Source organism: Urocampus carinirostris, chromosome 2 (assembly GCF_059441175.1).
Source record: "Urocampus carinirostris isolate Australia breed hairy pipefish chromosome 2, RoL_Ucar_1.0, whole genome shotgun sequence".
Taxonomy (NCBI): Eukaryota; Metazoa; Chordata; class Actinopteri; order Syngnathiformes; family Syngnathidae; genus Urocampus; species Urocampus carinirostris.
In genome coordinates this window covers 37,103,539-37,131,327 of record NC_142350.1, presented here as the reverse complement: position 1 = coordinate 37,131,327, position 27,789 = coordinate 37,103,539, and the positions used below count along the sequence as shown (strand labels likewise).

At 39.9% G+C, this 27,789-nt stretch overlaps 2 protein-coding genes across 7 annotated transcripts in view; one reads left to right on the top strand and one right to left on the bottom strand.

Moving 5' to 3' along the window:
* Positions 1–7,659, top strand: part of zfpm2a (zinc finger protein, FOG family member 2a) — a 208,320-nt gene extending 200,661 nt beyond the window's left edge. For 2 of the 4 annotated variants that reach the window (XM_088326401.1, XM_088326399.1), the window contains exons 6-8: positions 2,035–2,241; positions 3,206–3,433; positions 3,685–7,659. In XM_088326401.1, the coding sequence (XP_088182527.1) occupies positions 2,035–2,241; positions 3,206–3,433; positions 3,685–6,200 (2,951 nt within the window). In that variant the 3' untranslated portion in view covers positions 6,201–7,659. The remainder of the gene's footprint in view (positions 1–2,034; positions 2,242–3,205; positions 3,434–3,684) is intronic. The other 2 variants (XM_088326403.1, XM_088326402.1) reach the window with 1 other exon arrangement.
* LOC148371793 (uncharacterized) overlaps positions 6,915–27,789 on the bottom strand; it is a 41,955-nt gene continuing 21,080 nt past the window's right edge. Inside the window, exons 8-11 of one of the 3 annotated variants that reach the window (XM_088326405.1) lie at positions 18,716–18,851; positions 12,179–12,261; positions 12,009–12,105; positions 6,915–10,310 (exon numbers count right to left, since the gene is read on the bottom strand). In XM_088326405.1, the coding sequence (XP_088182531.1) occupies positions 10,143–10,310; positions 12,009–12,105; positions 12,179–12,261; positions 18,716–18,851 (484 nt within the window). In that variant the 3' untranslated portion in view covers positions 6,915–10,142. Of the gene's footprint in view, positions 10,311–11,498; positions 11,671–12,008; positions 12,106–12,178; positions 12,262–18,715; positions 18,852–27,789 lie in introns of those variants that run through there. The other 2 variants (XM_088326404.1, XM_088326406.1) reach the window with 2 other exon arrangements.

The following is a 27,789-nucleotide window of genomic DNA, read 5'->3' as shown; positions in this document are numbered from 1 at the left end:
GTATCAAAACCGCGTAAAGTAAATCGCGATACAGCGAGGGATAAATGTACGTCAAAATACTGTAAACATGTCTTTTCAGGGTGTTCCAACAAACAGATGACGTGAAGTGTTGGTCGAGAGCATTTTCATGCTGTTTACGGACGGTTTTTAAGGCAGACTTATATAAGTTATAGGTTTCATGTAAACATGAGTAATTAGTGTTACGCATGTGTGAGAGCATTTCTTGCCGCCCACTCCCACCCGCCCCCTACGCTTCTCTTCAGGACTCTCTTTATTCGGCATCAGCTAGAGCTCAAATCACGTCCTCTCTCAGCCTGACACTGCGATGGTATGTTTGCACATCTTTGAAAGCTAACAGCGTGCTTTAATTAATTGTCCGGCTTTCCGCAGAAACAATGTCCTAATTCTGCCATTTAGCCAAAGCATATCATAGTTTGTTGTTATCTCTTCAGCCAGATTTCTGTAAATAGTCATATTAAAAAACTTTAATCTCTTCAATGGAAAATGGAGTGCGGCTGAAAACCTGTCATGTGCTGAGATAAATATTATCTTAGCTAAAGCCTTTGCTCTTTCCTACCTCCCCTCACACACCCACAGCCCCCTCATCCTTCTTGACTTAATGAATGCATTCAGAAGATTTAAAAAAAATGAAATGCTTGCTACCAAAACACAACAATCTAATAATGTAAAAGACCTTTTTGGGGTTTATAATAAAAACAGTCAGATTAGCTAATTTTGCTAAGCCGTTGTGAGGAGCTGTGATTTTTCTCCTCGGATTCTGATTTTTTGTTTTTATCCAACCAAGGTTAAGCATATTTTAAATAACCAAAACCAAGACAAAAATTATTCTAAAGTCAAGTATACAAAAGAATATACATAGAAGGTATTTCAAATAACTTGGTGCCCACTGGGTTGACAGTACAATGTGTACACCCTACCCTTGCATATAGGTAAGATATTATGCCTGAGTCGGGCCTAAAATATCAATCATTACGTTCAGGTCAGGCAGGGCTGTGCTCCTCTCTTGCTGACTTTTTTTAAAAATATGTATCTGTTTATAGTACAACTATGTATGGATACTAAAACCAAAAAAAATGAAGTTGACGGCCTGCAATTGTTCTCCTTCGTCCCTCAGCCTCTCTTGTCGCTCACTGACTTAAATTGCCGCTTGGTTGTTAAAGACAAATTGCTGCTGTGTTTTATGGCCTAATGTCCAAGCCATCTAAATAACTGACTGCCTAAAGGTTTTCCTGTCAACTCTTAAAAAAAGTCTGTCAATGGTGGTAAATTGTCAGTAAATGTAACACATGCAGACACAGAATATAAACGACGTAAATGTTTAGGCAGTTTTGTTTAACGATTTAATTATATAAGGCTTTCATTTTTCATCATAAAATACCCTTCCTCCTCTCAAGTCCTCAGAGATAAAACGTAAACTTTTGGGTTTGCTTTTGGCTCGGTAATGCAGAGTTAATTGGTCGGGCTTGGGCTGGGTTGGGCTTTAATACCCGTGGGAATGGATTGGGTCAAGCTGTATTTTTTTTAGGCCCGATCTTACCTCTACCCTTACTTAAGATATGCTTTCCTGAAAACTTTCTGACCTTCATGCGATTGGTTGACTTGACTGTAAAAAGGTGTCACTGACAAACTAATGTAGGACAACAAACCAGTTAGGCAAATGGGAAACAAGAAAGGGGGGGGGAGCTTTAAACCAGGATCATCTAACGCTTTGGATTTTAACTTACCCTGTAGCTTTGAGTTTTGTCCATTACTTGAATTTGAGAGCTGGCACATATTTTTCGATTGATCATCTTGATTATTCCAAGACCAATTAACATTAAAATAGCTGTGGGTCATATTTAGTTTCCAAGCAGCAGCTTTTGTGTTGACCATTATGTTTGAAATTCAACTGTTTCCATGTGTTTTGTCTAGCCTTACCTTGACGCTGCAAAAATGCCACTAAGATTTCCTTTAAAGATTTGCAGTTTTTGACTTAGCAACACCTAAACATCCTCTTGTATCTGTTTTGTCCAGGTGGCCAGCTGTGGTGCACCACCACCAAAAACATGATGGAGGGCGAAGAGCTTGTGGCATTTGCTGTCGACTTTGACTCTCGTCTGCAGGCCGTCAACCACATGTCTTTGAGCGAGGGCATGTACCCGGCCAGGCTGCTGGACAGCATCCAACTCTTGCCGCAGCAGGCTGCAATGGCTTCCATCCTGCCCACTGCGATTGTCAACAGTAAGCGTCATTTATGTACGATGCTCTTTTGGTAGACGCACACAAGCACGTGCTTCCTATCGTGAGCATATGCACACACAAGCTTACCCATAGTCACCCGCTTAACGAGGAGTGTCTTCTCCACAAGGCGTCGATTAACCCAGATGAGTCTCTGCATTGGAGATAAGAAGCTATGACCTTCAAGTTTTGGGTTCACATAAACACTCTGAGGATCGGACTAACGTGTTAATTGCAAAATACAGGCCTCTTGCAAATAGTCTGTTTGTTTACTTTGCAAAGGCTATCTGGGTTCAGCTCAACGGGGAGGTAAGCAGATGGTCCAGTGTTCTTGTTTGCCCTTGAGAAAGGGCACAAACCCAGTGGTAGCAGTACAGGAATAGGAAGTATCTAAGAATTTTGAGGCTGAGCTTTTGGTATTCTGTGTTTTGGAGAAAAAAAGTAATAATACCTGTATCACTTCATTTTTAAAGGAGTTAACAGAATTTAAAATGTTGCTACTTTCTTCCGCTATCTCCTGGCTTAAAGTCATAATAGCAGCCTCGATTTGCTCAGTCATGATGCGTGTCCATTCATTTCTTAGAGACACCTTAATAAACTCTTCTTTTTTCATCTTTTTGGGGGTTTCATCTTAGGAAATGCCTTTTCTTACTTTCAACATTTTATGCTACACTGACAAATAGAAAGTATTAAAAAAAAAAAAAGCATGACTCTCCAGCACTCCCTCGAGGCCCCATTCCTGAACCTAATGTATTCCGCCCTATACTGCTCTAATAAAAGCAAGATAAAAACAGATAGGCACAGTGAAAAATAAAAATAAGGGCTGTATGAACTCAGTTGGGCATTGTTAACGCAGACTGAAAAAAAGAAAGAAAATATTTAACCTTCTAAAAACTTCTTAAATGACGCACCCCACCTTTAGGTATGCACCTAAAAAGTTACGATGATTCTATTTGTGTTCCTCCAGAGGACATCTTCCCCTGCAAAGCGTGTGGGATCTGGTTTCGCAGTGAAAGGAATCTCCAGGCCCATCTCATGTACTACTGCAGCGGGCGGCAAAGGGAACCAGAGACGACCGTTGAAGACAATGACACTGGACCCCACCCGACCTCCAATATGTGCCCCTTCCCACAATGTAGCAAGACTTTTTCAGGGGCTAGGTCCCTGGAGATCCACCTGAGCACCTCGCACACTGGTGAGTCATCTCGAGAAGAAAATATTTGGGGGGAAGTAGATGTCTTCATTTTAAAAATCTTGACAAGAAAGGTAGAGGATTTCTGAATAACATCGCTGACATCACTGACAATATGTCCCTGAGCGAATAAAACTCAAGAGCATGAGGGATATCCTTGGCATAAAGCGGAAGTATTTGATGGTTTGCACAATTACCGCAAAGGAGAACTGGGAGGCGAGATTCTGAGGTTGTTCCTTTTATCTCTTTCACAGGTGTCAAAATGGAAGAGAGCCTCCCTCCTGGCACCAGCTTGAAATGCACAATCTGTAACTACACGGCAGATTCTCTTATTACATTCCAGCATCACATCATGTCTCACCTGTCACAGGCGGCCTTCAGATGCAATCACTGCCATATCAGCTTTCAGAGCCACAGGGAACTCTTACAGCATCAGGACTTACATGGACATGGCAACAAACTTCACAGGGAAGGCGACACAAGCGAGCATTCCCCCAGGGGGTCCGAGGAAAGCCTCCAGCAACAGCAGCAGGCCTGCGCCGAGCTGGCCAACAGGAAGGACACTCTGCTGGGAAGCCCCAAAGGAGCTCTCAACAAGGAAACCGGCACAGACGGCGAGGCCGACAAGGCTGAGAAGAAGCCCACGCTGTCTGCTCAGAAGGGAGATGCACACCCGGGCAGCAAAGCCAGTTTTTCTTACACTAGGATCAAATCAGAGCCCTCCAGCCCCCGCCTGGCCTCTTCCCCCGTGCAGCATAACATGCCTACGTTTCCCATGGGCCCCTTCTTGTCACAGTTTGCTTTCTCCCAGGACATTTCGGTGGTCCCCCAGGCTTCTGAAATACTCGCTAAAATGTCAGAGCTGGTTCACAGGAGGCTACGTCACGGAGGGAACAACTACCCGCCGGTCATCTACAGCCCTCTCATGCCCAAAGGCGCCACCTGTTTTGAATGCAATATCACCTTCAGCAACCTGGACAACTATTTGGTGCACAAAAAGCACTACTGTAACAGCCGCTGGCAACACATGGCAAAGTCACCCGATTTTTCCGCCCTTTCTGATAAGGTCCCTGACTCGGTCAGTCCCAACAGTGGCCACACTTCAGTGAGCATGTTGACTGGCTGCCACCCTAACGAAAACGACAGTCACCTCATGCAGTCAGCCTGCCTCAACTCCAGCATGATGGACATGATAAACGCAGGGGCCAAAGGACCAGAGAAGGACTTATCGGGGCAGGTGAAGAAGGTGGCCACACCAACAGGTGTTGAAGACAGGCTCAACGGCAAACAGATGGAGGGTAAAATACCCAGTACCGGTCTGGTGGAGAGTGACAACGACCCGAGTAAGACCACCTGCGACGCCTGCAATATAACCTTCAGCCGACATGAGACCTACATGGTGCACAAGCAGTACTACTGCGCCACGCGTCACGACCCACCCATGAAGCGCATGTCAGCCAACAAGGTGCCCTCCATGCAGAGGACCATGAGAACTCGTAAGCGAAGGAAGATGTACGAGTTGTGCCTGCCAGACCCGGACCACCAAAGACCCGGAATGGGGCAACCGGGCTTCCTCGGGATCCACCCAATGAATCCATGTACGTCCCAAGAAGCCGTGGATAGCCTCTCTGACCGTTTTCACCCCCGCTGTGACATCTTCCCAGGAATGGTCCCCAAACACCTGGAGGCTTCCCTTACTGTCACAAAACCCATGTTGACTCCCAAATGTAATACAGGAGAGCAAATGGAGTTAGACGCCCCCATTGACCTCAGTAAAAAGTGCTCTCTTCTCTCTGATAAAACGTGTAGCTCTCCCAGAAGACTGTTGGACTACCACGAATGTGCAGTTTGCAAAATCAGTTTTAATAAAGTAGAAAACTACTTGGCACACAAACAGAACTTTTGCCCGGCTACCGCCGCTGCTACTGCTCAGAAGTCGCAACAAACCCCGTTGCCCAATGAGACGGGAAGTCTAGACACGACCACGTTCCCTGATGTGAAGATTGAACCCGCTAACAACACTGGTGAGACTTACGACAAAAACCCGAGCAAATGTGAAAAAAACGGGAAGGTGATGGTGCAGAATGGGGGCGTGTTCTCACCTCATCTGGGGCCAGTACCAGGTCTAAAGCCCTTTCCCGAAACCCCGGCCATACCGTTAAAAGATGACAAGAACATGTATCCGCCCCACTGCCTTTATCCCGGAGCAATCAAGAAGATGAAAGGTTCTGAGCAAATATCACCATATTTCGGGATCAAGCCAACCGACAACGTGACCGCGACGCCAGCCGTGCAGGGAGAATCCGGCGAGCAGGAACAGAGCGTTAACGGGGGAGGCAGCGGAGGTGAGGCGGGGATAACGAAGGAAGCGACTCAACAGCCCAGCGCTAATGGCTGCCCGCATCCTGGCAAGGAGCCTCTCCCCCTCCTGCCCAAAAACCGAGGCATGGTCATCGTCAACGGGGGACACAAGCCGGAAGAACGATCGGGCACGGCGCCGCAACAGGAAAACCAGCCTCAGCCAGATGGCCATGCAGTTAATCCCTCACCGACGTGGGCTGCCGAAAACCCGGCAGACTCCAACGAAAACGTGTCGCCTTCCTCCAAATCGCCGAACGAGGATGCCGCGCCGCCGGCCAACAAGGGAGGAATCACCTCCGGAAGTAGCAAGTACTGTCGTCTCTGCGATATCCAGTTCAACAACCTGTCAAACTTTATTACCCATAAGAAGTTTTACTGTTCGTCACATGCTGCGGAGCATGTGAAATGAGAAAACAGAATCTTCTACTCCAACTCTGTCCCCCATCATATTTCCCTGTTTGATTTACCGTATTTTCCGCACTGCAAGGCACACCGAAGTATATGGCCCAGCCCCACACTATAGGGTGCACCAGACTATAAGGCAGATGAAATCAGGACTACATATGTGTAGGTTACATTTTAATGCAGTGATTTATGTATGCTGCGTCCCTAAACCACCGCTTCTACTCAATTTCAATCCCTGTTACAAACGATGTTCCTCAAAATAAGGTCAGCAATGTTTATCGATTTGATCAATCATTGCTCAATCATTGCTCAATCATTTCCCAAACATGGTATTACCATAAAACCTTGAATATGGCATACCTACAGAGTAATTACTTCATGCACTTCCAATCTGGTCAGCCGTATATAAGGCACACCAGGGAAAAGGCGCACTTTCAAATTTCAAAAGTTTGCCGGTACGCCATACAGTCCAGGAAATACGGTAATTTGTTTTGGTACACTGTTTGTTTCCGGAAAAGTGCATCCCGCAGTGCTAAAAACTGCTCGTGGACAATCAAGAGAAGCTCCTCCCGTCGTTTTATGACGTAACCATGCAAAAACATTGGCCGGAAAAGAAAAGGAGAAGAAAACCAATCAAGGATAATATCGGTGCCACTTTCACATTTATTTATTTCACAATCATTATTGAGTAGTGATTTTAATTTAAATTCAAATGAAATTTATATGAGAGTTGTTTGTAATGTTACTGTATAGTCATTCTTGTGTAGCACTCATATTGTTTACATTGTAACGTAGGCACAATGAAACAATGGACGATACAAAAAGGAGATGCATTTTAGACACAAAAATAGCGACTGAGGCACTTGTGTATTCTTATTTGCTGTAGCGAGTTGAGTATATGCCCCAAATGGAGATTGCGGACTGCTTCTGATGAACTCTTCACTTCTTTTGTGGTGCATTTCACATTTTGGCATACACGCAATGGCTTTGCATTCCTATGTGGTTGTCTGTCTGTCTTTTTTTCCTTGGAACCAGATGTGGATGTTTTCAGAGAGGATGGCAGCATACTTGTATAGTACACGTATTTCTGTTTCATGATACACTTTGGTCTCCCTTTTTGGAAATTTGCTCTCGATGCAATACTTTGTAAATGAGGGAATGTTACTGAAAGCAGTATTACTAAATGGGTACTGTGCATATAATTATTTGTAACCCCACCGGGAGGGGAGAAAAAAATAATTATGTTTATTGCTAACAAACAAGGTCAGTGTGAATACTGATTATCATTCCAGTGTCCTGATAATGGGAGAACATGTTTCTTAAAATGTTGTTGCTATGCATGTATATGGATGGAATCCGATTCCAAATCTGTTGGAAATTTTTATTTTGCTGTGGTGTCATAATTAAACTTAAATCCTCAGGATAAACTGATGAGCTTGGCTTTTTATTTCACAATAATCACCATCGTTCTGTTTGTTTAGCAACAAAATGATCACAAAAAGTTGCTGTATAATAAAATATAAAGGATTACCTCATGTGTGGTACCTATTCAAGGTTTCTTCATTTTCCTCATGTTGAGGTTTTTGAGTTTTTCCTTGGCCTCATGTAGGTTTTAGATAACGGGATGGTGTCATAATAGTCTGTGGTTTGCAATAATCTGTGGTCTGTGCAGCCCTTTGTGATTAAGGGCGTCACAAATAAACATGACTTGACTTGACCTAAGTATATCTGTGTTAAGTCAAACCTATAGTAGACACTTAAAATAAACAGATCATCCTTAAGGGGTGTGGATTTCAGAGAACCGGAACATGATTGGCCAATAGTGACATGAGTTAATAGTCAAAACAAAAGCAGTGGACAGTAATGGTCAAATTAAAGAAATCTTCTTAGCTGTTGTCCAATATTAAAACAGAATAAACCTATCTATCTGTTGAAGTGGACTCCTTATTTTATAAATTAATTCTAAGGAAATGGCAAATGGAAGAAATGGATTCAAACGATAGGAGTGTGTATTATTTAGTGCCACCGAGTGGCAAAATACAGTACTTTCTTTCTTAAAAAACACAAAATTGATTTGGATGACAAGAAAAAATACATAAATATAACCACATAACCTTTTTAAAGGAGGTAGGGAAATTTGTATTTATTTTGCATAACATGAGTCTACCATCTCATTTTTCTTTGCTTAGCTTTTTTCCTTTGTATATTTCTTTGTTCATTTGTTGTCTTTATCGTTGAAACGAAATGAAATGTTTATTGCAGGTATTGTTGGATACATTAATCAAAACATGACACAAAGAAAAAAAAAACTAATGCTGAGAGTGAGCATGATCTGTCAAATTTCCCCTAAGGAAATTTGACAGATCTGTTTCTGCCAACCTTTGCTCAAAGGTTTGCACCGTATTTGCACTAATAACCCGGTCAGGCAAAAAATTCCAAATTTTTGGTATCCTGAAAGAAATAAAGTTTCCGTGCAAGTTGCTGGTAGGTCTAGGCACCCGTAACTTATATCTGTGACCACGTAAACCATCAACACGACAGAACTCAAAAAATTGATCAAAAGGCACATCGATCATTCCATGCAGTACTTTGAACACAAAAATTAAATCAAATCGAATTCTACGGAGCTCCAAAAAGTCCAAGTTCAGTCTTTGTAGTCTTTCCGGATATGACAAGCTGTGCATCCCAGGTATCCGCTTCGTATACCGTCGTTGAACTCCTTCCAGTAGGTTAATGTCCTTGAGTAAGTAAGGGTTCCACACAACGCTGTTATATTCTAACCCGGGTCTAACATAAACGCAAAACATTCGAACTAAGAATGCTGGGTTCTTGTTGTAAAAGTGTCTGTAAATGTTTGATGCTATGTTATTGGCTTTGTTGGTAATTTTGGCGATATGCGTGATAAACTTTACGTTTGAAGTAAGAGTGACACCCAGATCCTTATGTTCAGTAACAACATGCAAATCATGATCATTGATGTTATACAGTGGAACAAAACCATGTAAAAACGACTGCGCTAAGCATTTATGAGATGACAATTGCAGTTGCCACTTTTCGGACCAAAAAAAAACTGATTTAATGTAATTTTGGAGAAAATCAATTGTTCCTGTAACCTGGGTTTTTGGTAAGAAAGCCGACAGTTTAGCATCATCGGCAAAAATTGAGATGTCACTACTTTGAATGGCCTCAGGTAGGTCGTTCACAAAAAACAGAAATAATAATGGTCCTAGTACTGAGCCCTGCGGTACCCCACTACAAACTTCCGACCACGCTGAAAGAACATCATCAATTTTTACGCATTGTTTACGATTTGACAAATATGCAGTTATCCATTCAAGCAGTTTTCCACTAATACCATAGCATTTCAGTTTTTGTAGAAGTTTGTTATGAGACACTTTATCAAAAGCTTTCCATTTTTCCCCCTCACTTTTTTCATTTTCTACTCTTTCTTTTGCCGGTTTGGTCACTTTGAGGCTCCAGGATTTGTAATCTCCTACATAATGCAATGACATCTAGTGGTCAATTATTGCACACTGTCCCTTCAAGAAAAGTCTTCACACCCACATTTTCATTGAAAAATAAAAATAAATCAGTGTGACAATGTACATTCTGTAAACATTCTGTATTGGATTGGAGCTAGTACATTTTCTTGAAAAATTAATTATAGCTGTTTTTATGCAGTTTGTAGATCAGGTCATAGTTAAGAATTACGATGAAAAATACTTTTTTTTTTATTTGCATCTACTTGTTTTATATAAGAACATGAATTTGCATATGGGCATTAAATACTATCAATATGGCAACATTGAACACATTGTAAATAGACTTAGTCAATAGCTGTCGTTGGTATTCTCGTTGTGCTTTTTTTTAGTATTCGGTTGCACAATACAGTGACATCTAGTGGTCAAACATAAAGTAAGTTGTTTATTGACGCTCTGTTCACGGGTCACTGGCTTTGCTGTTTGGCCTGTCGCTGTCTCACGAGCCTCCTTAGTGTCTGGCTGATAACAGATGGATTCTCGTAGATGGTTCGACGGTCTCCTCCTTGTACGTGAACGTGATCAACCGATGGGTAAGACCTCTCCAGAAATTTCTTTTGAAGCTTGGATACCATCTGGGGTACACACACAAAAAGATGACTTCTTTCAAATGATACATTTAGGCTCCATTGTTGAGGTCTTGTAGAGCAGGGGTGTCGTACTCCAATGGTCCTCAAAGGGCCTGATGGAACTTAGAAATGACAACACTGAATGGGATTGATTCATTAAAATAGATGTCTCTACTTCATTTATGAAATATTCAAGTCAAAAACATTACAGTTGTATGGAAAATAATGTCACTACACGTACGTCATGTTTCAAAAACAATACAGCGATACCTCTAGAGGTCAGGCTTTAAAGTCATTATCTTATTTATGTTATTATTGTATTTTGATGTTCAATTATCATTTGAATGTGATTTTAATGACCAGGAGGATGTATTTTATAGCTAATTAAGATTAACTTGGATGTTTTTGGGAGGCCAGGAACCAATTAAATAGTTATTTTGTATCGGGAAAGTTTGCTCGAAATACAAGCATTTCCAGATAAGAGCACGATTTGGGAACAAGTTATTCTTGAATGTAGAGCTCTTACCGTATAAGAAAATAATACATTTTCCCAACATTTTTAGGATCATTTATTTCTCAATTTCACTCAATGGCATCGATATGAAAGACTGGCGTTTAGCAGCGCAGTGCTATCACTTGGCGGATATCGTACATGACAGCCATTATGGGAAATGCAGTTTTTAGTCAAAGCACTCTTTTGACACATTTATTTTTAAAAGTGCAGACATGATAGGATTCCCCGCAAATATGGTTTGGTTACATTCACGAACGTTCAGTGAATCCAACCCTGTAAAATATTTACTCCAAAACATGGTAGTAATGACCCAAAAAATGTGCCTAAAAGTATTTTGTTTGAAGATCCTTCTTGTAATCCTTTTTTTCGCCTCATAGTTCCTTTTTAGAAGTAAACAAACTTGCAAAATAATTTCCAATATGGCCTCTGGCCATGTTCAAACCACTCTTAATCAATTGCAAGCTTTCTTTCACAATCATTAGCTTACGATAGCCTATTAGGGCTAACTTTGGCTCTAATTATCATCAGCCAGTAGTGACCGAGTCAAATGATGATTGACACATTGGTTAGCCAACCTGAAATTGCCGACCTATATGTATGTGTATTTCCAATGTGTATTCAAATCAGACACGAAGATAAACGTGCTTAATGCAACTTGGGATCCTTTATTACACGCGATTAACACACGCTAATGTGCCCATTCAGTGATTGAGTTCTTGAAAGAGAAGTCAAACATTTACAACTCTTTCACAATGTATAAAAACTGGCCAAGAAAAATACACGATTGCAGACGTTTTTGAGCTGTAAAGTTTTGGTTTCCAAATGGCCACTTCATGGAACGCCTTGACATACCTTTAGAAAAATGAGCAAAATACAATGTTACTTTTTTCAAATTGTGATCAAATTGGGCAAGGTACCTGGTAAAGCTTCAAGCTATGGTCCCAGCAGCTTCCTAGCTAAGATGCCTATGTTACTCTCTTCTGCAGGCATGTGATTGCAAAAGAAGGAAATTTAGGTGAGAATAAAAACCTTCTATTTCTGATGTTCCAAATAAGATGACTTGTAGTGATTATTTCGGTTTGGAACAACTCTTCAAACGGTGTCAAGAGCAGCATTCAATTATTTGGGTATATCTTGGATTGGGATATTCGGCGATTTTTACAGGATTGTTCAAAGGTTAATAAACTCACTTGATTTAGGTGATCTGGAATTTGATGATCAAAGGAATCCCCAGTGATCACGCTTACTGAGGTCCTGCTCGAGAGGGGCTTGTATCGTGTGATGTCCCTTTAAGAAAAGGTGTTTTTTTTTAAATGCATCATTATTTTTTATTTTTTCAAAATCATCTTAGTTAGTTTACCTTACTTGTGCTGCACTTTCATTTAGAAAGTAATGTTCATCCACAGCACTACTTTGATGGGTAGGATTGCTTAAAAGGTATTTCTGAGGAAGACAGAATCAGAAATGTAAAAATTCAGTAAAAAGAAGATGGCTGAACATGTTTACCGTAATTTCCTAACTATAAAACGCACCTGACTATAAGCCAAGCCCAATACATTTTTTTAAAGGCATGTTGTACATACAATGGCTAACCTGAACCTGACTATCAGCCACATGTGCCTATTTACACGGAAAAATCGTACACAGAAATGTTCAAAGTTTAAATAACAAACACACACGGGTAAAAGGCACAGAGAAACCCAAGTAAACTAGTGATGGGAATTCTGGCTCTTTTTAGAGAGCCGGCTCTATAAGCTCCGCTTACTAAGAGGAGCTGGCTCTTTCGGCTCTCAGAAGACCCTTTGGAGAGTTTTTGTTGCTTTAATCCATCTGTCCATTATCTGCACCGCTTATCCTCAGTAGGGTCGCGGGGGTGCTGGAGCTAATCCCAGCTAGCTTCGGGCAGTGGGCAGACGACACCCTGAACTGGTTGCCAGCCAGTTGCAGGGCACACAGAAATAGACCAAAGGTAAATTTTGGACCAGCCGATTGACCTGACATGCAAAGTTTTTGGAATGTGGGAGGAAACCGAAATGTCCAGAGAAAACCCACACAAGGCACAGGGAGAACATGCAAACTCCACACAGGGAGGTTGTGGTAGCTGGAGTTGAACCCTGAATCTCTACACCGTGGGGCTGCGCGCTAACCACCCAGATGCCATGCCGTTTTAATCTATGCATTACCAATTATTATGTAACAGTATATAAGAAGTCATTTTTTAAAAAAAGAGAAAACACAGCCAAAAAAAAACATAACAAAAAAGTTAAAAAAAACAAAAGAAGAAAAAAAGAAAAGCATAATGAAAAAAAGAAACAAAGGGAAAAAAAGAAGAAGGAAAACGTGGGGGAAAATCAGAAAACAACAGGGAAAAAAGAGACAAAAGAGGAAAACAAGAAAAAAGAATGGGAAATAAGGAAAAAAAAGGCAGAAAAATCAAGGTTTTTAGGACTCCCTTTAAGTATATTACCAAAAGTAATGCAACATGCACAAGATGATTACCCGATTGTAACAAACATTGATTTTTTTTTCACTCCACAGTGAACTTTTAACTCATTAAAACTTTTTCACAATAAGCAACTTTCAAGTCAAGCAACCTGGAATCTGCGAAAAACACACGACACATCAATATCTCAATTGATATTAACAGAATAAACGATGTTTTTTATGTGGAAAAAGCTAATCGTGGAACACACTAGCCCTAAAAAACATCGGAAACAAAAATGTTCACAGATCTCCAAAAAACAATACAGAGCAATCGCAACCTTTAATATACTAAACTTTTAAATCTTCCCAAACCGATGAGCATTATAGCGGGAAACGTCTCTGTGTTATTTTCTGTGTTAGTAAATTGGTGTGTGTTATTTCAATCGGCGTGGTTCATTGAATCCATTTTCTTGGGATTAGTAATTCATATCGGAACTCAAAAAACTCAAAGTAATAATGTAATTTAATTTTCTTTATCAGCGTAGGAAATTCTAGTATCCTTTAGAAAACATTTTATGGTGGAGCACATGCAACACCTAGAGGCAAATTTGTTTACTGATTGCAGGAAAGAATAATTTGTTTTAATCCAAACGATTTTCAGAATTATAGATGGAAAAAGCCCTGGAGTGCATTACACACAAAAAAATACGGTACTTCTGGCCGCGCAAACTACAGAATTTGATTCAAACGCACCACCGCCGGACGCCCGATACACTCTGGGAAATCTCACAAAACTTCTCTCCCCATCTGAAATCATTTTCTCCTCAGATCGAAACAATGCACGTCAGTCCCCCAAAACGGTGGATTTCTCCTAAAAGTGAGAGATTTTCATGCATGGTAGCTGAATGCTAACAGGGCAAAAACTTAGGCATACCAGTAGAAATGTGTTCCAGTTTAGACAACCCGCTTTTGTTATCCCTGAAAGATTTGTTTTGACTTAGACTTTGTGGTTAGCACGCAGCCCCATAGTGTGTAAGTCCAGGGTTCAATTTTAGCTACTGTAGCCCTGTGCGGAGTTTGCATGTTCTCTCCGATCTTACGTGGGTTTCCTCCGGGCACTGCGGTTTCCTCCCACATTACAAAAACATGCATGTCAGGTTAATTGGCCAGTCCAAATTGTCCCTAGGTGAGAATGAGCGAATGAGTTGTCCGTCTCTGGCTGGCAACCAGTTCAGGATGTCCCCTGCCCACTGCCCCAAGATAGCTGGGATGGGCTCCAGCACCCCCGCGATAACCGCTGCAGAAAATAGATGGTGGATATATTGCTCCAGTTCTTCCGCAACCATTTCCAGCAATTCACCATCGATTCATCAATGCAAAGCATCATGCAGCAGCTGTTTCCTTTTTGTTTGGCTAGCTTAATTGTTTTTAACTTAAAGGCTTAAACATACACTATCAGTCAGAAGTTTGGGGTCACCCAGACTATTTTGTGTTTCCTTGAAAAAGTCACACTTTTATTTGTCAATTGAGTTGTCTAATGTTATTTTGCTGATATTAATCTCTTCCTTTCGTTGGTCAGGGTGTGCTGAGAATAGCCAATGATCTTCTGGGCTATGTTGATTATTCTCTTTATAGTTTTTCTGTCCAAAGACAATTATAAATCGTAAGAATGTGTTGACATTTTTAATACTTTCGGAAATAAGATTCAAGACATTTTATTGCGAATCAAGCCCATGTTTTTAAGAATAATAAATTCAACGCCTTTTAAGTCTTTTCAAGGATCAGTGGGAACCGCAATTAAACTTATTCTTCTATAGGTTTGATTGGTGTTTGTGACTTCTTCCTTGACAACTCCTGTCTCACTTTTACTTTTACTGCTCAAGCGCCACTGGCAACCATAAGAAAAAATGCACACAAACATTTGCAGCTTATAGTCCGGAAATGACGGCAAAGTAGAAGTTCCAGAGCTGATTTGGTGATGATAACGCATTGGCAAACACTGTGTTACGGTTCGGTTCGACAGCGGGAACGGGACGCGGCCTCGAGATTTCAACTTCGCGCTTCACTAAGTTCGACGAGCCTCCGGTGTGTGCACGTCACAATCTTGAGCAGCTTGTCTACAAGACCTGTTTCTTGGTTGTGGGGGGAAAAAAATCAAGCACAATGATGTGCTTATCTCCTTGGCAACAACTGTAATACTTGAAAAGCTGAAACGGGTCCCGCATCGCCTCTGCCATCAAACTGGAGGTGGGCGGCTGGCAGAAAGAACACGAAAAGAGGACGAGTCTTGCTCAGATTAACCTACAAGCGCACGTGGTTGCACCAGAAAGGCAACGGAAGAAAACGGCAAACATGGAGCGTTGTGCTCGAATTGCATAAACGTCTCGCTTGTTAATTGAAAGCCGGTCCAACTGTACTCGAGGCTGAGTCGATGCGAGAAATTATCAGAAAGAAAACCATGAGGGATGCATGATTTTTCAGACCGATATCCATCCGACTAAAAAACGATGTCACTGTTATTGTGTGGTATGCCTAAAATTGAAGGAAGACATGTTTAACCAAATCTTTTTGTAAATGTAATAGTTTTCATATTTATATATACAGACACTCCCCTACTTACGACCATTTCACTTACGAAAAACGTTTTTTTCAGGATGTTGAAAAATCCAGACATTTCTGTAAGTTAGATTTCGTATCGTGTGCATCTTTTTCTGAGTAGAGGACAGTGCTGTAGTGCTTATTTTTTTGCCGTGTGGCGCTGCGAGAGCTCACCCAGAAGCCATCCCGAAGAAGAAATCCGGCGTCTACTTCCTAGTTCGTGTGTAAACATTCAATACTGTATCTCCAGGGCGCTAAGAACTTTGACGTTTTTATTGTTTAATATCTTGTGCATCCATTCGATATGGTTGGTGTAAAGTGTAAAGAGGCGAGCTGTTTCATTTGAAATGAAAGTGGAATAAGAAAGCTTGATGCGGTTGAGAAAATTGTTGGAACGCTTTTTTTTCGGCCACTTTTTACCATGGAGGAGGAAGTCGCCTAACTCTTGAAGCGCATCTTCCAAAAGTAAGTTAAACTCAACTTTAATCATCTTTATAGAGCATACTGTTTTATAAAATGTTTATTATTAGTCCAAAACAATTCAGGTTACTTATACAAGCCTTAAACCTACCTATATAAACCTTCACCATACAAAATATAGCACTGAAGCAACTTACGAAATTCAAGTGACGAAAGATCGTCCTCGTTTGTAAGTAGGGCAGCGTCAGTACATCAACTACCGTTCGGACAATAGTGTGTTTACCATGAAAAGTCACACTTTTTTTTTTTAAATTAATCAAATAAGTTGCAAAATAAATAGAAAATTTCGTTGAGGCATTGAGGTTATAAATAAAGATTCTGTATTTGACATTTTTATTGTTTAATATCTCGTGCATCCATTTAATATGGTTGGTGTAAAGTGCAAAGATGCAAGCCATTTCTTTTGAAATGAAAGTGGAATAAGAAAGCTTGATGCGGTTGAGAAAATAGTTGGATCGCTTTTTTTTCGCCCACTTTCTACCACGGAGGAGGAAGTCGGATAACTCTTGAAGCCTATCTTCCAAAAGTAAGTTAATCTTAACTTGATTTATCTTTAAAGAGCATTTTATTTTATTAAACGTTTATTTTTCAGTACGAAACAATACAGGTTACTTATACAAGCCTTAAACATTCTTATCTAAACCTGAGACATTCACACAAAATAAGGCACTGAAGCAACTTATAAACAAATTAAACTTACTAACGATTGTCCGGAACTTCGTTCGTAAGTAGGGTAATAAAATTAACTAGTGTTGTTTACATGCCAATGCTGTACTTTTCTGAGGTATTGCATCAGCGAGTAAACCGACCAAATCATTGATACAAGTTTTAAATTCAATTAAATGTAAGACGCATATTGATGATTTTGTAAATTACAGTATTTGATATCAGTACTGTTGCTTTTGTGATCGCTGCTACTACGGGATGCCGGTTCTTCTTCGTTGGTTTACAGGAGGTAATTGTAATGAGCAACTTATGAGATACGCATACCTGCCGAGACTACGGCTTCCGCCCCTTAAAAACGCCTACATCTTCTTAAGACAATCTACCGCTTTTTCAAATTTAGACAACAAAAAAACCTTGACTCGTGACTAGTAATTTAGTCTAAGGCTGCTTTATTTTTAAGGCAAGACACAAGTCTTTGTGCGTGAATAAACCACTCTAACTAGTGATGGGAATACGGCTCTTTGTTAAAGAACTAGATCTTTTGGCACGGCTTACTAAAGGGAAGACTTTTTCAGTTCCTCAAATTGTTTTTGTTGCTTTAATCAATATATTAACTATCATTACGAAACATATTTCACTAAACAACTTATAAAGGGCGATAATGAATGCCAACAACTAAAAAGTAAAACAAAAAACAATAAACGAACAAACAGATTTTTTTGGGTGGTCCCTTCTATTGTTATAGTATCAATGATAATGTAACAGTAGGGCAGCACATCAGCTAAGTGGTTAGCGCGTCATCCCCACAGTGTGGAGGTCCAGGGTTCAAATACAGCTACCTGCTTCCCTATGCAGAGTTTGCATGTTCTCCCCGTGTCTGAGTGTGTTTCCTTTCGGCACTATGGTTTCCTTCCACATTTCAAAAACACGCACGGCAGGTTAATTGGCGGGTCCAAATTTTTCCCAGGTATAAACGAGCGTGTTGATGGTTGTCTGTCTTTGTGTGCCCTGCAACTGGCTGGAAACCAGTTCAGGGTGTCCCCTGCCCACTGCCTGAAGACAACTGGGATGGGTTCCAGCACCCCCGCGACCCTACTGAGAATAAGTGGTGCAGAAAATGGATGGATGGAATGTAACATTATGCACAAAATGAATAAATAATCTAAAAAAATCCTTAATTCTAATAAATTATAAAAGCTTTTATATTTACACTAAACATAAAACTTTTAGCTGATTAAAACGTTTACCTTTTTGTATTAAGCAACTTTAAACTCAAGCGACAAGGAATCCCTAAAAAACACACGACACAACAAAATGTAAATAAAACATATTGACTTTTTCATCTTTGCAAGTGCAATCACATATACACACCATGGCGTTTGCACTCATTTATGTAATGAGAAACCTAAGTTATTTTGATTAACCTTGCATTTATATTTCAAAAATACCATGATGTTTTTTTTAATCGCACAAGTTTATGAGATTCCGCCGGGACCAATTACACCCTGTCGGCTCGCCAGAATTTTCCTATAGTATGGGAAACACTGAATGTGTGTCACGTTTATTCCCACATTTGCTGCGCTAGTTTTCAAATTGCTTTCCAAAACACCTTGTAATCTATTTTCAGCCTTTTCTTGCCGGGTTTGAATAATCAATACGGCGCCCCGTGGGGAATGCTCTTCTGTGGCTTGTCTTGTAGTGTGTGTGGAGGAGTGAGCATTAGCCTGACCTGCCTCTGGATGATCTCCTCAGAGACATTTTCTTTGATAGTTGGTTGAATGGCTCCCAGGATAATCAGCAAGCGGCTCAGCCCGCAAGCTGCTGAAAACTGCTTGGCTTGAAGGGACGGCAGCAGCTTACCATACCTGCATACACAGCAAAGACAAAATCCCAAAATGGATGCAGGAAACACGCAAAAAAAACAAAACCCTTTTCTTTTCATTTTAATTTTCTTAATCAAAATTGTATTCTTTTTCTTACCTTCTGGGGAAGGCAGTTCACTGGTAGAGTTAAAGGGGATGTGTGTATTACCATATTTACTTGTGCATAACACCAATTTTTTTAACATAAAAAATAACTCAAAGTTTGGGTGCAGTTACACAGGAGGTATTACTGTTTTACGGTTTTGGTCGAAAAGTATCTCTGACCACAATCGCAAAATATTGTATGCAATGGGAATCAAACCCGGGTCAAGGTGGTCAGAGCGCCAAATCCTAACTAATAGACCACCAATGATATACGTATTCATTGTACCAGAGACAGATGTCAAAGAATAGGGAAAACAATTAAGCGATTCTTAAATATATAAACAATTGCAAAAAAAGCACAATGAGAAAAAAAAAACCTTGGTGTATCTGACAATGAATCGTACTTTGAAGGACATAAAATAAATACATTTTCAAGAAAGTATTTTAATCATGGTAGCACGTATTCAACATTTGTAATTTTAGCGCCTACTAGTGGTAAAAAAAATGTCTCCATTAAATAAACAATATTGATTTAAAACATACAATAAATAATACAATACATATTGAAAATATATGGAGTTGCATGAACAGCAGAATTCCACCTTACTTTTATGTAGTGAAGCTGCTGACTAACATTAAATTGCCCATTTTTTAAATCAATACAGTAAGGATTCGTGTTTACAAAGCTGTACTCTTCACTTAATGCTACCTGTGGTGTTCCGCACGGTTCAGTACTTGGCCCCCTTCTTTTCAGCATTTACATGCTTCCATTAGGTGATATTATTCCCAAGTAAAATATCAGTTTCCATTGCTACGCAGATGACACTCAACTATCGCTGGTTCGCGCCTCGGCCGAGTCATACCTAAGACTTATAACATTGGTAAAATGGCGGCGCCCTCTGTTGGCTGCGGCTGCATCGGCTCGCTACAACGGGTCAGGTGTATCGACATTTCGTTCTTACAAAGAATGACAATACAAAGGAAATTATTATTATTATTATTATATCTTCCGATAGAAAAATCTGCCACACTAAACTGGAAATTTAGAGGCCTGCCTCACTGAGATAAAAGAATGGATGTCACCTAACTTAACTCTGAAAAGACTGAAATGTTGGTTATTGGTCCATCCAAATGCCATAACTTGTTCTCAAAAACTGTTCTGAACATTGACAAATGTAATATCACCCAGAGTGACTCAGTCAAAAATTTAGGTGTCATATTTGACCCCAATCTGTCCTTTCAAACACACGTTAAGAATATTACTCGAACAGCTTTTTTCCGTCTTCGCAATATTGCTGTGCAACCCTTTGAGACTCTTTGTTATTAAGGGCTTTACAAATAAACATGACTTGACCTGACTTCATTCTGGAATTGTTTTTGTCCCTGATATTTAGCATCTTTAACGCCTGTAGAAATCAATACCAGGTGACATGTCCTGACTAGCTGACACTTTAGAATGTCATTTAAGTGTGTGTTTGTGAGCTTTGAACGCATTTTTGTTTTATTGATATTCATTACTGAGAAGATTTGTTCACAAAGGTAGGTTGCCCCAAACACGCACAAAATGTTAGCATCCAGGGCTGTGAATTTGGGGTACCTCGGTAGTTGATACTGATAAAATTTGTCCAGACCTACGAGGCAAATCTGCCTTTCAAATTTGCATCACACTGCATTGATCAAAACAGCACCGCTCTGCCCCCTAGTGGACAATCCGTGTATGTCATCTCATTAAAATGTGAATTCCATGCCGTTTGTGCATTTTTTCCACTTTTAAAATATCCTGCGGGCCTAATCGAACTTCCTTTGGGGCCGCTTCCGGCCCGCTGGCCGTATGTTAGACACCCCTGTACTACACAATACAATTCCATCAATGGGGTCATATAATACACGCAGTCCCTTTACAAACTGCAGTACATTTCTGGCATGAGTGTTGCTTTATTAAACGGTATGCTATTTAAATTTTCCAATGTAAAAAATGATTATGGGCTGCCAATATTTTTATGTCAAAGCATAATCAAAAGGTCACGTATATTTTCTCTGAATGACTTTGTACGATTAAAACAAAATTCTCAGATTCAATATAATACAACCATTTAAAAAAATGTATACATTTCGAACCCGAGACGACTTCCTCAGTATTCTTTTCGTTTTGTGTCACAAAACCAATTTTACCATTATCGGTCACTTGATGTTTAGTCCGTTTAGTTTTCTAAATTCTTACTTTTTAAGCATTTTTAGGACCAACAGTTCAATTAGTCAGCTATTTTTTATTATCAAATCAATTTTCTGTCTTTTCAAGACCATAAGGCGCAAATGAAAGACTTTTCTTTAAATTGTGTGGTGCCCCCTATCATGCAGCGTGCCATGTCTCACATGCAGAGCATCTCTGTGGCCTTAGGGTTGGACGCCCGGCCCGAGACTGGGTTGTCACATGTTCGGGCCTTGGTCGAGTCACACCTAAGACTTACGACTTTTTTGGGTTAAATACGATGCTTTTGTGAAATTGTTCAGACTTGCAACAGAAAGTGTTTCAAGTGACTTTTAAGCGTCTCTTGTTTGAGTGCCATCAAATCCCGCTTGCATGGAATAGGATTGTTAGCGGAAGTGCTCATGGATGCTGATGCCGTAGCGTATTTGTAGCGTATTAAGCAATTTACCGCAGGCGGAACAGAGTTCAATCCAAATCCAAACGCTCACTTTTCCTCCTTTGAATGCTGTCCGTGTTTTCATCTGCAGCGGAAGAAAATGGAAGCCGAGCAGCCGCGAGAGAATTTAAGATAATTGAATCGAAGGTTTGGAAGTGAAGGAAGCCGAAAAACGAACTCAGACAGGTTTTTATTAGTAGGTTTTACTTTGTATTCAATGCTTAAATACACCACAACCAAATTTAGTTTTGCTACCACAATATTTTTGAATACGCACACTTGAAAGCTTGTCTGTGTTGTGCCGAAAATTTAAATAAAAGCCACATTTAAACGAAACATTTGCAGAGCTAGATTTTTGGCATACTACTCGGCCGGGAATTGCATTCAAATAAAAGTGTTGATAAATTGCGTACACTTAACATTTAATATGCTGCTTTTTAAAAGAAACTGGGGAAATGATCAGGACAAAAAGGTATTGGAAAAAGTGTGAAGTATTGAAATTAAATAAATTTTAAAATATTTCTTAATTGCCTACGATTTAAATCCTGCTTTTTAATAAGGTGGATAAACAATCACATACAAAAATAATTTTTTAAGTTTGAAAACAATTATTAGAGGCACCCCCAAAAAAAATTCATAATTTCAGCAGTGTTTTTTAACCAGTGTACTGGGGACAGGGTAGTGTGCCGAAGGAAATGTCCCATTTCTATCTTTACAAAGAGGCATGTCATTGGTCAGTATCTTTGCTTTCTTACAGTTTTCAGTCGGGTAACTAACGTTCAGTCATATCAGTATATGGCAGCAGATTACTTTCTGCTTTCATACACTAATTATCTGCTCGAGTACAGAGGGATATGTTTAATAACTTATTCAGTTTGATGAAGTCGTTAAAGATTGCACTGGGAAAATGCTAAAACAAATCAAACAAAGTAAACTAAACATCTTGCACGAGAGTTTTTAGACTTTAATTATTTAAAAAAAACTTAAAACAGGTAAAAATGGTTTGTTTTCCACTTGCAGATAAGTTTTGTTAATCTTAAGTATTAATTTGTTGATTTTCTAGAAAAACAAGATTAAAAAGTAATAAACCTTCAACAACTGGTTACAAAATATATTAAAAAAGGAGAGTGATCAACCAAAATTAATAACCTGTATTACCTGCAGAGTAAATGTGACAACAAAAGAAAGAGAAAAAAAATTATACTGTCAATTTTGACATCATAATAATTTAAACCTAAACAATTTAAACATAAAAAAATAAATGACACTCGTGCTGGGAATTAAATTTCATGTATTAATTACAAATTGTGTGCCTTAAGATTATTTGATTTAAAAAAAAAAAGTGTGCCTTGGCCCAAAAAGGTTAATAAACACTGAATTAACTGAATTATTTTTATATGACTGACCTTAAAATTATATCCTTTGTGTTGTATATATATTTAACGTTTCAAAATAATATGTTAAACATCATTACATTTACAGTAAAATGAAGGTTTGATTTTTTTAGTAATGTGACCGGAAATCAGTACAGTAGTCCTACTGTACCCACAAGAGTTTTTCAGTATGAAAACTTTTGCAGATGGAAAAAAAAAAGCATTTGCCTGGGGAATGAGAAATCCTCTTTTTAAGGTTGATGAAAGAGAAGAGCACGGCAATTTTGTAACTCAGGAGACCTAATCGGTCTTAGCTCACTGGTGCTGTGAATTGGCCGTTCTCAGCCGGTGGAGCCTAGTCAATAGTGGCGTTCCAAGCAGCACAGCCTGCCCCCAAATGCTGCCAACACACTGTAGATCATCCACCAAACACCGGGGGGGACAGTGGTCCCGGTCCTATTCCTGAACTAGGCCAGAATTTTCCACACTTTACATCCAAGTTTTGCACAATTGTCAGCCTAATTTATGATGGAGGGAGCAATTGTACTCGCTCAATATCAGCATGAGTAATTTCACATTATACAGCATGTAAACGGTGCATGTGGTGTGCAAAAATGCTGAAAAAACAAAAGCTGCCGGTTTTGATACATTATCTTATAAAGTCAGGAACTGGGATCAACATTACTAGCCTGAAACGGTTAAATTACACATACTGTAATGTACTTTTAGTGTATATTGAAAGGACATACCGTACATTCTGGACTACAGAGTGCACAAGATTAATAGGCGCATGTGGAAATTTAAGGAAGAAACGCAACTTTGTTTTGTATAGGCCGCACCGGATTTTAGGCTGCTGGCCTAAACAGGAACGAAAATGAACTCATTCATGACCATTTCTTACATTTTAAAAATATATATATGTCTAGGAAAATAAAGTAATACATTCTGCCGCGATTAAGACACTTGTTTGCAGGCTGAGTACACAGCTGAACCATGCGACTGATCTTAAGCTTTCCCATCCCCTGGACACATGACAAGGTGATAGAGAGGAGACTAAGTATTGCTCCTACGACATGAAAAAAAAATGTATACATTATTGCTAGAATCAGTCTGATTAATGTCAGCCCGAAGAATATCTTTGTAGCCCTCCTTAGTTAGCAACTAGTTTTGGCACATATAATGATTTTTTTTTATGTAGTAGTAGCAAGAAAAAATGTGAATTTTCCCTGCGGGGATGATTAAAGTATCTATCTATCTATCTATCTATCTATCTATCAATACTTGGTCTCCTCTCTATCACTTTGTCATGTGTGCAAGGGATAGGTCAGCTTAAGATCAGTCACATGGCTCGGCATGTATACAGAATAGTGTTCGACCTCGATGGGATTTTCAGGGCCAATACTGGCACCGATTATTAATATCAAGAAGAGGCCGATAACTGATATTTGGGGCTGATATTCATTTGGTGCAAAAGCTTTGTAGATTTTCATTGTGCATTGTGTTCTGCATTCTGACTGGCTAACAGTCGCCCCACCCCTTTTCTGCCTGATTTCGCCTTTGGGTCAATGATGTTGCAGTCTGAGTTTATACACGTAGTAAAACAGCTTGACAAATCTGCATTATTTATGCACAATTATTCAATTTCAAGTTTCTCGCAAAGCCATCATGTAATCAAAACATTCTTACTGTCAAAAGACAGTTGGACTTCGAACTCGCTAAGCTTGCTCCAGAGCCGCTTGCAGCTCTTTTGCACTCCCTAGTGGCTCCCTGGCACTTTTTCAAAAATGTTTTCAATCCCTGTGAAAAACAAGGGAATACTGTCCACTAACCTATGAAAGTGGTGAACTATTCATATTTATTGGCTTGTGCAATTTTAAGAGTTTGCAAACGAACACTTAGCTGAGACCCTCTTCAGGGATGGCCGAACCCGGTCCTCGAGAGCCGCATGTCTGGCATGTTTTTAGAGTTTCTTTGCTCCAATACAGATAATTCAAATAACTTGGATAATTGTCAAGCTCCCACACAGCTTGCTAATAAACTGAAAATCTGCATCACCTAAGCTGGAGAAGAGAAACCTCCAAAACATGCAGTACATGTGGCTCTCTTATATCCAATTTGTCTGTCTTCAAACCGAAGATATCCATCTCCATTCCCTGGAACTGTCCAAGGCTTTTTCTTTTTATCTCCAGGCATTGTGTATTTCCAAACTAATTTAGCATACGAATAACCTAAACTTCTTATATGTAATAACTTGTGAAGCCCTTTGAGACTATTTGTGATTAAGGGCTATACAAATAAAAATGACTTGACTTGACTTGGCTTAAAAAGTGGCATAAGAAATGTTCAATAACGCAAAAAGAAACAACAATATTTGTTCGAAACTCAAATAAACCCTAAATAGATTTATGAAACCATTCACAGTAAATAAATAAGAATACCAAAAAACATACATGACCAATCTCTCACTTCAAGCAAAAACTAACAGGACAGAGAATAAAATTAGGCTTAGCAGGAACTTGTATAAGGTACATAAAAACGTAAATAGCTCCCTGAAACGTTTTACAGTAGATAATTAGCATTTCAGCACAACCAACATGACTAATATTTCACTTGAACCATAAACACACCGTGCAGGAACTAAAATTAGGCGTAACAGCAACTCGTATAAAGGTAGATGAAAACTTGAATAGCTCCGTGAAACCTTTGAAAGTAAATAAGATTAAAATGTCAATACAACCAACGTAACTTTAATCAACTTAAAACAAAGTGTATTGAAATCTTTAAAAAGCTGGTGAATTGGAAAATGTGGCCACTTCTATTTTAGAGTCAGATTGATGACCAAGTGTTAACAGCTAAGCACTCAGCCTTCCACTTTAGCGTGCTTTTGTATGATCACTCTCAAATCACAAAACACACGCTGCATTGACCAACTAATGTTAATATTTCAATCAACACCTGAACGTGCTTCCCTAAAAGAAGTAATCCGATTGAGGTCGGCAATATTTTTGGACTGAGTAGTGAAAACCCTTCCTTAAAACATGCACCCTACATTGATTTTAACATTGCATGTTAGAGGCACACACGCACTACACATGTACAAATATAGCAACATGCTGATGGATAAAACATAACTGACGTTCAGGCCTTAAAAATAACTTTTTCAAAGACAGCTTAGCGGCTATGGTACAGGAAGCCCTCCCAATCATTTTATTAATAGTCACACGCAGGAAATGAAACGTGTCGCCTCTCGTAATTTCCAAACTTTCACTGTGGAAAAACTTTTTAAATCAGACTGCTGAAAAATGACACTTTGACATTTTCATCTCCCTTGCCACAGTTTCTCCCTGAAGTCATTCTGGCAGTACAATTTAGACCTGACTCTAAAGGGAGTTTAAAGTGGCTGGTTGATTTTCCACCTGTCACCCTTTTCTCACCCCTTGATCCCAAAAATAACAAGGAAGAAAAACTTCTATCAGCCCCCCAGTTCAAATCTGCTCCAATCATTCCAAGGTCTGGCATTGAACCGTATTTCAAGGATTCTCCAGCCACCTGTCCAATTTCATCCTGCACCCCCCACCCCTCCTATTTTTAATTCTGCCCTGGAGTGAGGATTATGCGAAGCAAGGCATGCGTGTCAAAGGGAAATTTAGTGGGTAAAGACAGCCAAGATTGGCGGGATGAATTAACCAGATAACATGAGGAGACCAAGTGGGGGAGTTATGTGGAGCCGAACGCCTCGTCGTTGTTGGTCATTTCAGATGCCTCTAACCCCCTTCCCCACATCCTTCCCAACAGGACCGGAGAGGCAATATCTAAATTAATAAAGTGATGAAATGAGTTTGTGCCGTGGACTTTCTGCTGTTTGACTTTCCCATCTGGATTAGTGCAGGCTGAATGGACGCTCTGTTACTTTTGTTACAACCGCGCAATTCACTGTCGGAATTTGGCCCTGTAGTGATAAGCTTTCCTTCCCTTCCCTCGCCGCTCCCCCATCTCATTACCATCTCATTTCATATTCAGGGCCTCTGTTACCTGAGAGCTTGCTCGCACAAAAAAACATGAACTATTACACGAGCTTTTGCCAACTATTACAATGAGTACGGAACATTTTAAACATAGCCTATTACATGGGATCAACTTACGATTATGTATGAGACATACTAAAGTGATTATTTGCTAAGACCTTTGTAGGAAGAAGTGAATAAATGAAGGGTATTTTCAAATGCGGAATAAAAAAAATAAAAAAATAAACTAAGAGGATGAGCTGCACCTTAGTTTGAGTTAGGAGCAGACACTTGCATCCATTGAGTCTCCGGGACCACGGGGTGCCTGATTCTACAGCCGGAGTACAGTCTGAACTGGTAACCAGTGACCTGAAGGGCTTAGATGAAAACTCTTGTTGGTGATAGGAATGAGTGGAGAGGTGTTGTAAAAGGATAGTGGGATGTTTAGACGTGTTCTAACGGATGGGCAGGGCACCTGTATGATGCGGCAGGGGTAAACCAGTGAAAGCTGTCGGGCCCTGCTGTTGAACAGAAGAGTGTGTTGTGTCATGGCCGCTTTCTTGTGTCCCGTTTCATCTGGAGGGACGAAAGCATGACCAACTTGGGTGCCGAGGTGCCTAACCAGTTTGTGTGCTTGGGCATTTGGGTTGGCCATGGTCCTAAAATTTTGTGTGTATTTTTTGCTACTTTTTCTTCTTTGTTTTTGTATGTGTTTGTCTTGCTGTCGGTCACCCCTCCCGAGGGATATGACCAGGGTAGTAGACATATTGTACTCTATTTTTGACCCTTGTGTTTTGCTGAAGCCATTTTAGGG